This window comes from Taudactylus pleione, unplaced genomic scaffold (genome assembly GCF_031769625.1).
Source record: "Taudactylus pleione unplaced genomic scaffold, aTauple2 ptg000171l, whole genome shotgun sequence".
NCBI classification, from domain to species: Eukaryota; Metazoa; Chordata; class Amphibia; order Anura; family Myobatrachidae; genus Taudactylus; species Taudactylus pleione.
Window position 1 is genome coordinate 1,510,477 of NW_028284573.1, and position 14,473 is coordinate 1,524,949.

The following is a 14,473-nucleotide window of genomic DNA, read 5'->3' on the forward strand; positions in this document are numbered from 1 at the left end:
TGTAAAAAAAGAAAAAAATGGCGTGCCCCCCCCAAAAAAGAGCAACCAGCCCCGGGCATTAGTGACCCAGTGCTGGGTGTGCTTAAATACAGGGGACAAACGACGTAGGGGTCCCCTGTACTTAAGCACAACCAGCACCGGGCTAGTCAGAACCAGCGCTGGTTGCCAAAATACGGGGGACAAATGACGTAGGGGTCCCCCGTATTCTGCGCAACCAGCTCTGGGCTCTGATCCGGTCCTGGTTCTGGAAATACAGGGGAAAAAAATTAGTAGGGTTCCCCTGAATGTTCCAGAACCAGCACTGGACTTTTTCTAGCGGGGGGCTGATGCCACAGCCAGGGGAGCCCTTTCACCGGGCCCCCCAGCCGCGGCATCAGCCCTGACCGCTAGTCAGCCCAGGCCAGGGATCCCTGGAGAGCTGGGGACCCCCCCAATAAAGGGGTCACCCTCTCCAGGGCACCCCAGGCCCAGGCTGATAGCCCGGGGCTATCCCCGCCACCCCTGGTGGCGGTGGGTGGCGGGTTGATTGTGTGGTGTGGTGTAAATAAAGAATATCAAACATTGTCTTTACAAGTAGAACTGCAAGTCCCAGCAAGCCTGCCCCGCATGCTGGTACTTGGAGAACCACAAGTACCAGCATGCAGGGCATTAAGGGCCCACTAGTACCTGTAGTTCACCTGTAAAAAAATGTTTAAAAAAAACACAGGACACACACACCGTGACAGTATAAGTTTATTAAACATACACACACACACACACACATGTACACATACTCACCTATGTAACCTGTAGCATCGGTCCACTTGTCCGGTAAAGTATCCATAGGGGACCTGTGAAAAAAAACATACTCACCATCTCCTATGCGAGGTTCTGTCCTCTTCGTTCCAAAGTAGGCATCCCCGGACTTGGCAAAAAAATAAACGAAAATGCGATCCACGAACTTAGTACCGTTCTATAGAACGGTACTTCCTGAATTTTGGCAACCAGTGCTCGTTCTGACTAGCCCGGTGCTGGTTGTGCTTAAGTACAGGGGACCCCTACGTCATTTGTCCCCTGTATTTAAGCACACCCAGCACTGGGTTACTAATGCCCGGGGCTGGTTGCTCTTTTTTGGGGGGGTGCACGCCATTTTTTTCTTTTTTTACACAGGTTTTTTTTTTTTTTTTTACCACAGCAGCACAGACGGGTCTCACGGACCTGTCATTGCTCTGTGCCAATCACACAGATGCATGTAGCACGGATCTCCCGGGTTCGTGCTACATGCAAATGGGCACCATAACGCTGATTGGCTTCCTGTCTGCCACTGCAGTGCCACTCCTAGATGGGCCACGTGTTTGTGCCGCCCACTTGTGTCACTTAGCATAGTCATCCAGCTACCTCGGTGCAACCTTTTGGCCTAAAAACAATATTGTGAGGTGTGAGGTGTTCAGAATAGAGTGGAAATGAGTGGAAATTAATGTTATTGGGGTTATTAATAGCGTAGGAACAAAAAAGGCCCATTTTATGTGATTTTAGCATTTTTTTTTATTTTTTAAGAAAAAATCCAGATCCAAAACACAAAACCCAGAACCCAAAACATGGAAGGGTGGTTTTGGCAAAACCAATCCAGATCCAAAACACGAAGAAAGATCCAGATCCAAAACCAAAACACAAAACACGAAAAGTGGCCGGTGCACACCCCTACTCACTACACTACCTTACCACAGCTGTAATCTGTGCTGCGCATACGCCATTACATTCGTAATACCAGCACATGCACAGCACTACCTACAGCTGCGGTAATTTTGTCAATGACTTTGGGCACTACTATAGGGGGCATTACCACTTTGGGGAACTACTAATGGGTGCACTACTAATGGGGGCATTGCCACTTGGGGCACTACTATTGGGGGCATTACTACTGGGGTACAACTATTGGGGGCACTTCTACAGGGGGCATTACTACTGGTGGCACTACCACTGGGGGAACTACTAATGGGTGCATTACTACTGGGGGTACTACTAATGGGGTCATTACCACTGGGGACACTACTAATGGGTGCATTACTAGTGGGGGCACAACTACTGGGTGCATCAATATTGAGGACTCTACTACAGGGGCATTACTACAGGGTGCATTACTAATGGGGGCACTACTAATGGGGGTACTACTAATGGGGGCTTTGCATAAGGGGCACTGCATAAGGGGCACCACTACTGGGGCACTACATAGGGCGCACCACTACCAGGGGCATTGTGAAAGGGGCACTACTGCTGTGGGCATTGTATGTGGGGCACGACTACTGTGATCATTGTGTATAAGGGGCAATAATATGGGAATTGTGTAAAAGGGGCACTACTGTGTTTCATAACATGAATAAGGAATTACTGTGTGGCATAAATTGCACTGATAGTTTACATTTGTTCGTACATACTGTTACACATTGTGCATAAGCACGTTTTATGCCCAGATGCCTTGTTGTTATATATATTATGTATAGTTATTTATATGTAAACACTTGAAGTACACAATAAAGTGAATGTTGCAGCTTATTCTGGTTAGACTTTGTTGTCATTGGTTCTGTAACCAATTATTTGGAAACCCCCCTTTGCCACTGATCTCCTCCCCGCTGACAGTATTTGGCTATAATGACGGCCGGTGCAGCAATGTGTATAAGTACTGTCCATGTCCTGCAATGTTCTGTACTGTAAGTCCCTGTTTTCTTGTTTTGTACATACCGTTCCTGTGTATGTACTCTGTAAGGTGCTGCGGACCCCTCATGACGCCATATAAATAAAGGATAATAATAATATAGGACCTGATTCTGAGTTGGGCACAAGTGATGATCCTAATGATGGTGGCTGCAGCTGCAGATGGACAATGAGTGGGTAGGCCAGCCTTCCGCATGCAGACTAGCAGCTACTCGCCATACAGGGGCGTATACTCGCATAGACAGCTAGATACCTGCATTAGCATAAGGGAGTAAGGAGGCTGCCATGGCCGTGTGGGAAAGGGCCGCAGGTGCGTCTGTCTGAGAATCAGCCCCATAGTACATAATCAGGTTCTCCAGCAGATGGCAGTAGTAACCTATAACCAAGGCAGTAATAGTAATCCCAGCTGCTGCACGTGTTATCAGCCAATGTTACCGTCCTCAGGAGAACACACACAGCCTATGTATAGGGGGCGTAGTGACACTTATACAGATCATAGTGCCGCAGTGTAATGGCTACATTTATAGTACTGATATAAGAGACACATAAAGACGGGAAATAAAAGGACAATAAAATTAGATAAAGGGCCACAAAAAAAACATCAGTATAATTCAGAACTATGAGGAATAATTCTGTGGCCAATCAGCCAAACTAACTATAATTACATCATGTGAATAAAGATCCCTGGTGTGTATAAGAAATACATGTGTGTACACACTAATGTACAAAATCTGCATTAACCAGTTAGCCGGCGGCGTCGCATGTGATGTGATCGCAGCCAACAGTGCTTCCTTCAGCTGTCAATGTCGCATCACATGTGACCGCGCCGCCATGCTGCTTCCCCCGGCTTTTCCATAGCAGATCCGTTCTCCTCACAACAGATCTCCTCTGACTCCTTGGACCCCCTGGAAGTGATAAGCGGTCTCTGACCATCGATATCACTTCCGGAATCGTGCCCCAGAATGCCGTGCGAACAGCACCCCTGGGCGCATGTGCCGGGGATCACAGTGCGAGGAGAGGAACTTACTTCCCCTCCAAGTACTATTTGGCAAGTGCAAGGATCAGCTTCAGCATGGGGGACTGATAATCGGTCCCCCCTGACACACACTCTGCTGCTCTCTGTATATGGGGGAGGGGGGTAAATGCCCATGGGGGTTGGGGGGCTATCTAGCATCAGTGGGGGAGGAATAATATATAGAAATATGATGCTGGATGGGGGTAAAAAATAATAAATAAAACATTCTTGTCACAGGGTAGGAGGGGGCAAAGAAAAATTGAGTTTTTACAGGGGGGTTGGTTTAGAAAACAGATATATTTTTTACTACTAATGGGGTTTGGGGGGTATTATTATTAGGATTTATGGTCCATGGGGGGGTCTATTGCCTATAGGGAGTGGGATGTTATTTTATAATGGGGCCTATAGACACAGGGGGATGGTGGGGGGGTTGTAAAACACAGCCTAGATATATAAAATATATATTTAAATATATTATTACAAATAAGTTTTAAACTTAAATAAAAAAAAGACAGCTGAAGCTAATACCTTGGGCACAATGACAAATGCATATTTATATGTCGCTAACCCCTTCACGTTATTTTATATTCAATTATGTTATCATTTACAGGAGATGAACTGATTGAATTTAATAAAGAAAATGTCATGGGGTGGACCACGGTGGAGTTAATGCGTCTGGTAAGGACCATCCGTACCGGAGAAAAGATTAAGATATTGGTGTATCGGGGTCGGTCATCTGCCTTACCAACAGAAGAGGCCAAGGAAACGTAAGTGTCATATAAGCACTATTTATATTTAGCTGACAGATAATGGTTTTAACGACAAAATGATATAATGTTTAGACTATAAAATATAAATGCTCGTATTACAGCATTATTATTATGGTGTATGTACATTTAGGACTCCTCCGTATGCATAGGATAACTCGGCCAGATCAGGCAGATCATAACCAGCATAAATCAGCGCTAATGCAGGTGATCGCCTGATAGATTCAGCTGCACAAACATTCAGCAGCTTGGTAATAATGGACATCTTTGAAAAGAGAATAATTCATAAATACATTTAGAAAGAAAAGTGTGGCGCAGCCTGTGTGCGGGGCACCGCTGTCAGGCGATACGCTCCTAAATCCAGAGGGAATAGTTTTCTGGCTGTCTAGAAGCGACTGACATAGTAACTCTCTCTGTTTTACAGCGCAGAACAGGATACCGGTGACAGATCTTTAGTTTCATCTGAAGGATATCAGAGTGTCAGTGACCCAGTCAGAGAGCTCAGCGTGGGCATATCACCCTACAGTGATGTGGTAATACACAGGGCCTGGGAAGATGATGATAAATATGATGATAAAGAGGAGGAGGAGGAGAAGGAGAAAGAGAAGGAGGAGAAGGAGAAGGAGGAGAAGGAGAAGGAGGAGATGGAGAAGGAGAAGGAGGAGGAGGAGAAGGAGGAGAAGAAGGAGAAGGAGAAGGAGAAGGATGACTCATGTTTACCAAAATATTTACTTCGCATGGTTTGGAAGGACAAGAACAGTAATTTAAGGATCCAAATAACATACTCAGTGAAATGGAAGATCAGAGAATAGTCCCAGCACAATATCCTCCCAATACCATCTATAACTGGGGCCATTAGTTTAGCCCAATAGAAATGAAGGATGAGATAAAATCACATAATGTAGAACGAAAACAATTATAAATTTGTTGTTTCATTGAAATGTTTAATGTATCAATAAAAGATTCCCATATAGAGAATTGTTTTTCCAGTCGTTGTTCTTTATGTAAGTACATCTGCACCCAGTCCATCCTGAACACCTGAAAAAGCTTTTCCTTACACATGTGTATAGCGGGAGGGAAGATTGTATCCATTGTTGTAATATACACTTCCTCGCCACGGCCGAGAGAATCAGAAGTAACTGCGACAACCCAATGACACTGTACAGGTTGTTGTGATAATGCCAAAAAATGTCCCATTCTGGAGTCAACGGTAAAAAATTTACTAATTCCGATAACTTGAAGCCAAAATACTTTTATAGAAGAGCAATCCCAAAAACACAGATAAAGGGAAGCATCTGGTCTCGTACATTTTGGACAAGCGGATGATGGGGAAAATATAAATGGCTACGAGAGGGAGAAAAATATCCTCTATCAAACATTTCCTGATATGTTGTAGCAGACAAGACTGGATGGAGTATAAAAGAGCATTTAGAATCTTTGATTCACTAAAATCAGGAAAGTGTTTCAGCCAACGTGTTATTCCAGTGTCATAATGACCACTGTAACACGGTACCCTAAATATTTTATAAACCAAGGAGATGGCACCCCTAGACCCAATAGAGGAGAGTCGTATCCAGTTGATTCATCCAATCTATAGGGGAAAGGAACGTAACCACCTTAGAGGTATAACACTGCACCTGCAAAAATAATAAGTTATGAGAATGCAAAAAGGGGAGAAGAGTCTGAGCATGAGAAAAAGACAGTGGGCGATGTGAGGACAGATCTGTAAGCTGATGAACTGTACTAAGACCATTGGAGGCCCAGAATGTAAAAGCAGAAGAGGCCAAACATATAAAAATCTGGCATTACCCAACAGAGGGACAAATAAGGAGTAAGAGGTATTTAGGTACCATGTGTTATGTATAGTGTGCCAGGCTGACCATGCAGACATTAATAACATATTGTCTAATACATCCGCAGGTAAATCAAACTTACTTAGATGTAAGAATCACATTAAGTCCATATTTGTTAGGAGGGATTTCTCTATCAAATAGTTAGTACATAAGTTAGAACATGAAATCCAATCCTTGATGTGTCTGAAAATAGCCGCATAATTATACAGTGCCATACTTGGGAATTAATATCCCCTCCAATCTATTGCCCTGTAACAATTGCAAACTGAGTCGAGGTTTGTTTTTCTTCCAAATAAATTGCCGTAAGGCTGCATCAATTGGCTTATCATCTGTTTTAGTAAGAACTACAGGTAAGACCTGCAGAGGATAAAGCAATTTAGGAAAAGTAATTAATGAAATAAGGTTGGATCTGCCCAAATAAGACAACTGTAAATGATTCCAATCATCCAATTCTGTAAGAGCTGTATCTAAAACATTTGTAATATTAATTGTATACAAGTCATGGCTATTCTTGGAAAAGGCGGATCCCCAGATAAGGAATCAGTGAGGTATTAATGGCCATTGCAAGTGAGTCTTGATGGGTCTATAGGAATTAATAGAGTCTGGCTCTTTGTTAGGTTATAATAAAAGAATTGCGTAAGCATTATTAAAAGTAGGATATTGTAAACCCCATTTTTGAATATTTTGAAAAGCCATTGAGGCCTGGTGATTTGTTAAGTTGCAGACCATCAATGGCAAAGCCTACCTCATCTTCCGTTATGACACTATTAAGAAGCTCCCTCTGTTGGGTCGATACCTCAGGCAGGGCCACCATCAGGGGGGACTGCGGGGACTCCAGTCCCGGGCCCGGAGGGAGAGGGGGCCCGGGTAGCGGAGGTGTGAAATTGTGAAATGCAGTGATGTGCGGTACCGCACCGGGGGCAGCCAAAGAAGTAAAGAGACTTGGTGGCGTTCAATACATGGAGCAGGCCAAAAGCCAATCACAGCAGCTCACGGAATGGCAACCAGCCAATCAGCAGCGGCCGCTGTTGATTGGCTGGCCGCCGTTCCACGAGCTGTAATTGGCTTGCGACCGGCTCCATGTATTAAAAGCCACCGAGACTCTTCTCCTCTTCTCTGGCAGCTGCTGGTGCATTCCACCACGCGGTACCTCACATCACTCTGCGCTGAGGGGGCTCCCAGAGTCACGGAGATGGCCGAGTGTCCAGGTAAGTTTGGGCTCTGTTGTAGGGAGGGAGTGCTTAATTTATGTATTATATACAGTATATATATATATATATATATATATATACAGTGCTCGAAGTGGTAATTTAGAGGTGGGGGTATGGAGATTGAAGCTTCCCCCCCTATGGGCCCTTGCTTCCATATCACCCCATTGTACTTCTAACCCCCCCAAGCCCCCCCTCACACTTCTCCCTGCCTGCTCCCCTCTCTCACACCCTGCCCTTACTGATTCCCTCTCTCTTTCAACCCCTACAATGATTAGCCTGCCTCCCTCTGTCTGCCCCTCTCTCTATTCCCTCTCTCACACCCTCCCCTAATTCTCTCCTACCTGCGCTGCTGGAGTGGAACCACCGGCACCAGGATCCTCTGGTCTTCACTGCAATTTATCTGGCGCCGCTGCGAGCCAATGAGAAGCTGCCATTTGGCAGCATCTCATTGGCTGGCGGCTGCGAGTCCTGCGATTGGCTGGCGGCCGCGAGTCCCGTGATTGGCTGGTGGCTGCGAGCCTCGTGATTGGCTGGCAGCCGCCCGGTGAGTGGTGCTTACAGTGCAGCCGGGACCAGGTACTTTGTCCCGGCTACATGTCAGCGCCTCCGCTGCCCCTATTGAGATGTGTCCCCTGCGGGACACATCTCTACACATTGCCGCTGCTGTTCCAGCGCTGGGATCCCATACTGGATCCCAGCGCTGGTACATTCACTTCTGCATCTAAAATGAAGTGGGGCCGTGAAGTGGCGGTATGTCATACCGCCGTATACCGCCCCACTTCGACCACTGTATATATATATATATATACACATATATATATATATATATATATATATATGCACAGTATATATACAGTGTGTATATATATATATATATATACATAATCATACACATGTGGGTAAATTCTGTTATATTACTTACATTTGCATGCTTAGATTCTGTATATGTGGAGTGTGGTCCCCATCCAACCCTGACCCGTCCTTCCCCTGGTTTTCTTATGTAACCCCCCCCTTTTTTTTAAAATATTTCTGTGTTATTTTAATATTGTTAAAAAAAACATAGTAAATTGTGTACAGGATAGTGACTTAAAGAGAGTGTCCGGCTGTGTATTCAGTATATGCCTAATTCCTAGGTTGGAATCTGAAGTGTATGTTACTGATATGTTACTAATAACTTATATTCCTATGTTGGAGTGTAATGTGTGTGCTAATAGTATAGGAACTATACCCTGTAATGATCACCTATATTTATGGGGTATTGGGGGAGATGTACTAAGCTCAGAAAAGTGATAAACTGCAGAGTGATAACCACCAGCCACTCAGCTCCCAACTGTCATGTTACAGGCTGTGTTTGAAAATGATAGTTGGGAGCTGATTGGCTGATCGTCATCACTCTCCAGTTAATCATTTTGCAGAGCTTAGTACATATGGCCCATTGATTGAAAAGATTGACATAAAAATTACACATTGCCTTTTGAGAGCTCAGTGCGTGTCCTGGGAGGCTGGGGCAACATTGCCAGCCCCCTACCCAAAATTTACTATGGTGCTTGGCAATGCCTGATCCACTTTACAGCATGCAGACATGTGACATTGGGACAAAATAAGCCCGCCTCCATCTACAGAGCTCCACCCACTTGGTTAAAAAATTGCTCCTCTCTGGGTGTGTGAATTGTGGGAGGTGGGAGGTCTGCTATTCTGCCCCTGCGTACCCCTAACTTAGGGCCATATTCAATTAGGTGCAAAAAGTCTGGGCTTTTCGCATGCCGGACTTTTCGCACCACATCGGAGGTTTAACAGGGGATAAAGTATCATGTGTGTGCCCAGCAGAAAGGTAAGTGGCAAAAAGTCAGATGAATTTTTGGGAATTCATCCTGGCATCCCCCTAAAGATGTCCTGACACGGGGGATCACTATGGGTACCCGCGATTTTGCCTGCTGAAGGTAATTGGGGTTGTTTAATAGCTGCGGCAGGTGCATAAATGTGCCTGTGAAGAACTAGTGAAGAATAACACTTAGCTTTTTTTTTTGCTAAAAATAACTAGGCCCATCAAATTTGGGGTACAAGAAAATGGGTGTAAGCATATTTTTAAATCCCTAAAGTTATTTTTTTTAATTCTTCAAAAATGGACCTGCCGCTACCAGCCTCATTCTTGAAAACACCTGCCGCATACTTGGGAACCCCCCCGGGATCAATTTCGCTAGTTTAGAAGTTTGTCCCCCAAATTTAATTTTTTTACCCCACAATTACAGTACCTTTTTTGGGGTATCCTGAGGACTTTTTTTTATTTTTTTTTACACAGAATACCTTTATGGGACTCTCCCAGGGGTGCAGGCTATTTTTTTTAAGGCTGCACCCCTAAACCCCAATTCTTCACTTTTTTCCACCATGTATTACATGGAGAAAAGTTATCCCCATTTTTTAACTATGCGAAAAGTCTTTAAATTTAATACGGGGATAATTGAAACAGGCAAAAATGTCATCATCCGTCTCTTCCTCAAATTAAATACGGCCCATAGTCTGATACTTTATTTTCTGCATGTATGGCTGCTGCTAATGTCTGTGCGATGACATCACAGTGGTCTTATGATGTCACAATGAGTGGTAAGCCAGGGCAGCACACTAGAGTGTATGCGGTTTCCTGGTGCCTCTTAGAGTGAGAAGCGATTGCTGGAGCTGGTTGTGTTTTATTGGAGAGTGTATTGGTAGTTATAGGTTATAGTTTTTATAGTTTTATTTTCCTTAGTGTTAAGCTTAGATAGTGTTTAGTTATATTAGGTTTGTTTATAAGTATTATTTATAGTTTAGTTTAGGATTTAGCATTTAGACTAGTATATAGTATAGTTATTTAGTTTAGGATTTAGCATTTAGAATAGTATTTAGTATAGTTATTTAGTTAGGAGTTAGCATTTTAGTATAGTTATTTAGATTAGGATTTAGTATTTAGATTAGTATAGTAGTAGGAGAGGAGTTAGGCCGGCACATTAGGGAGCAGCCATGAGCTGTTTCCGCTTCAGCATATTCCGCCGATGCTTCCGGAGAGAGGTAAGTGCTCGGTTATTGTTATTTGTGGTACTTTGTTATTTGCACAATTAGGGTTTTTCATGGATCTCAAAAGGGGGTGGGTCTTACCTGAAAGTGGGCGTGTCTGGGCATAGGTGGCGGCGTTTTGTCCCAGTTTATTAGGCCTAAATGTCAGGAGGTGTCTGTGCCCAAATCTGACTAAGCTAAGAGGTCATTTATTATTATTATTTATAGTATTGCTGGTTCTCAGTGGCCGCAAATCATAGTCGTTACATATGAGCTGGCATGGTTGTTCTAGTCCAGGGTGTACACCATGCAGCCTTCCAGCTGTTGTGGAACTACACATCCCAGCATGCCATGCCACAGTGTAGCTATTAGGGAATACTGAACTATGGCAGGGCATGCTGGGATGTGTAGTCCCACAACACCTGCAGGGCCACATGTTGAAAGCTCCTGTTAGTCTATGAAAACCCCACCTCATGTACCCTTATGCCTGTAACATGGGGCACTGATGAGTACCTGCCATTCTGTACCACACTGCTTGTACCTAACAAGGAAAAGGGCCTCAGTATAATGACTGTTATATCATTCATGCTGTAAATACATTTATTAGTTGCTTATAATATGGGGAAACTTGTGTATTAGTCGCCCTGTAAATATATCAGTGACTACAGTGTTATGTAATAGTGGTGATAATGATGATGATAAGCTGGAGGTAATTACTCTATCTTGCTGCATTTCATTATATTGGTCTTTCATATAAATTAATAGAGATTTGTGTTTTACACTTTTCTTTCTGCTCCATTGTAAGTAAATATGACTTTCCCTTTGTGTTACTGTATTACTGGATACATAAATGATACTCCTGCCTGTGATTCCAGCAGTAGAATACAGAAAATTTACATTATGCCCATTACTTGGCAGTTGGCGAGACCATTACTGCTGTAGCAGGGCGTTGTGCCACCCTGTGCCGGCCCCACCCCCAATCATGTGCTGGCATGATGTCACACTGAGGGGGGGTTGCCCTCCCTAGGAATTACAGCACTATCTGGAGCATCTTAGATTGCTCAAGGCGGCTCTACAGGCTACAGGGTGCATCTGCATTAGCGTTACTGGCTGCAGACGGCCATTCCAGGCACCCCCGCAAACCAAGTGCAGATGCCGTGGGGCAGCCACAGTACCGCCCCATGGAGCTGCCCCCTGGGAGACAGTACTGCTCGCACACCGCTAGGTATGGCCCTGGAGACCATCATATATAAATGTACACAGAAGTGGTTAGTGCAGCCTGGGTGAGCTCCGCATAGAAAGCAGTGACACATGTTTATAATGGATGCTGGGCAGAAGAGGACGTTCCTTATGTATAGTGATATAATCACACTTGTCTGCCTGCTCTGATAGTAACATAAAATGGATTTTTATTATGTACAATATATCTGAATGTCCTACAAGAGCTGGAGATACGGAATACTTTCACTAGTTTATTTATTAAACCTTTTTCTTTGTGCAAGAAAAAAAAGACTGGTCTCCACGGGGTCCCCTGAGCTAATGGACATACTTCTGCCACTATAATGCTGCTTCTTGGCTGTTCCCAACATCATAGGCCAGGGGTAAGCAACATGCTGCACTACTGTGGTACTATACATCCCAGCATGCCCTGCCACAGTTTAGGATGCCCTAACAGCAAATCTGTGGCAAAGTATGCTGGGATGTGTAGTTTCATAGCTGCTGGCATACAAGGCCAGCACTAACATTAGACAGCCGCCTAAGGGCGCCAGTCTCTGGAGGCGGCCACTGAGTCAACAAAAAAAAATGAATGGCATAATTTGTGGCTGAGTGGCATATAATGAATTTGTGGCACAGCTGTGTGGCATATTATGAAATCGCAGCAGTGTTACATTATGTCATGTTAGCATAAGGAACATTATGATTTTGGTGCTCTAGTGTGTGCAATATTCTATATAGTATATATGAATGTGGGACACTGCTGTGTGCAATACTCTATATAGTATATATGAATGTGGGACACTGCTGTGTGCAATACTCTATATAGTATATATGAATGTGGGACACTGCTGTGTGCAATACTCTATATAGTATATATGAATGTGGGACACTGCTGTGTGGAATACTCTATATAGTATATGAATGTGGGACACTGCTGTGTGCAATACTCTATATAGTATATATGAATGTGGGACACTGCTGTGTGCAATACTCTATATAGTATATGAATGTGGGACACTGCTGTGTGCAATATTCTATATAGTATATATGAATGTGGGACACTGCTGTGTGCAATATTCTATATAGTATATATGAATGTGGGACACTGCTGTGTGCAATATCCTATATAGTATATGAATGTGGGACACTGCTGTGTGCAATACTCTATATAGTATATATGAATGTGGGACACTGCTGTGTGCAATACTCTATATAGAATATGAATGTGGGACACTGCTGTGTGCAATATTCTATATAGTATATGAATGTGGGACACTGCTGCGTGCAATATTCTATATAGTATATATGAATGTGGGACACTGCTGTGTGGCATATTATGTAACTGGGGAGACTGACACATGGCATATTATGAATTGGAGGGAGCAGGGGCGGTTGGTAACATGTCGCCTAGTCACCCGGAAACCTTGCACCGGCCCTGCTGGTATATACCGCCCTTGGCTTACCATTGGCTCTGCATATCCTCCACAGTGTGTATGACGGACACTCTGACCTGCGCTTTCTGTATATATAAATACATGTATTATAAACCACACACAGGGATAGCGGCTCGGATAGGATAGATGACTCTCACAGACACTGCACTGGTCTGGTGGCTGACAAGGCTTTATATTGTATTATATAGATTACAATTGTATCACAAAAATGGGTGGAACCTAATTCCTAATGTTTCTGTTGTTTTAGAAGAAATCAGAAAAAGAGACTGTACAAAGCTCAGGGCAGGCTGCGGAGGTAAGTGTCCTTCATCCAGTCAGCATGTCAGCAACCACAAAGCCAAGTGCAATAAAATGCTGACAGTAACATTGTAAACATGTGGAATTAGGGTTAGGCATATTAGGGATAACTTTATCCTAAAAAATCAACATCATGACTATCATCATTGACAATGTGGACATTCTGGCAGTATCACATGATGTCACTGCCGACATGTCACCTGCTGACATTTGAAACATGTTGATATTGTGAACATGCCGACATATACCCAAGCTGTCCCTAGTAACAGGCTTGTTGCTGTGCAGGATATTATATATATTAGAGAAGTATCACACCCATCTCTGGGGTAGTGTTTCCCTGCTAAGTGCAGTTATGTTATGTACAAATGGAGGGGACATGGTCAATGTATGTATAAAAGTCATTTATTACATGCATTTCAGTATGTATCAATACACTAGGCTACTATCCATTTTTCAAAATATTCAAAAAGGGATTATTAGAACATCATGTGATAACAGCAGCATGCCACATAGCATACAGAATGTAAGTAGGGCTGGCCATACAGATGAGGGGTATGAATATAGTACTAAAAGCAGAGGCATATCTATAATGGGTGCAGGGTGTGCAGTGTACAGGGGCCACTGGGTCCTAAACCACACACCCTGCACCCCATCCTTCAATACTCACCTCTCCGTAGTCCCACGTTGGCGGCAGCAGTTATGTACAAATCACCGTTCCATTTTCCCACCGTTTTATGCATAAGCAGAAGGAAAATCACTGGGATAAGTGGCTGCCACACCATTTCCCTAATGATCTGCGCATGTGCAGTAGACTTTGGCACAGCGCTAGAGTATAGTAGTGCCCAGAGTCTACTGCTGCACTCAGTATGCTGCCGGCCGCTGGGTAGAGAGGAGGGGCCCTTGGAGAGAAACTGCACATGGGCCCCCCTACTATCTTATT

The 14,473-nt window shown here is 43.9% G+C and overlaps 1 protein-coding gene across 1 annotated transcript in view; it reads left to right on the forward strand.

Annotated features, from left to right (window-relative positions):
* Positions 1-14,473, forward strand: part of LOC148521282 (membrane-associated guanylate kinase, WW and PDZ domain-containing protein 3-like) — a 199,005-nt gene that overhangs the window by 46,134 nt on the left and 138,398 nt on the right. The window contains exons 8-10 of the mRNA XM_088475401.1: positions 4,317-4,473; positions 4,898-5,006; positions 13,484-13,531. Coding sequence (XP_088331527.1) covers positions 4,317-4,473; positions 4,898-5,006; positions 13,484-13,531 — 314 coding nt within the window. The remainder of the gene's footprint in view (positions 1-4,316; positions 4,474-4,897; positions 5,007-13,483; positions 13,532-14,473) is intronic.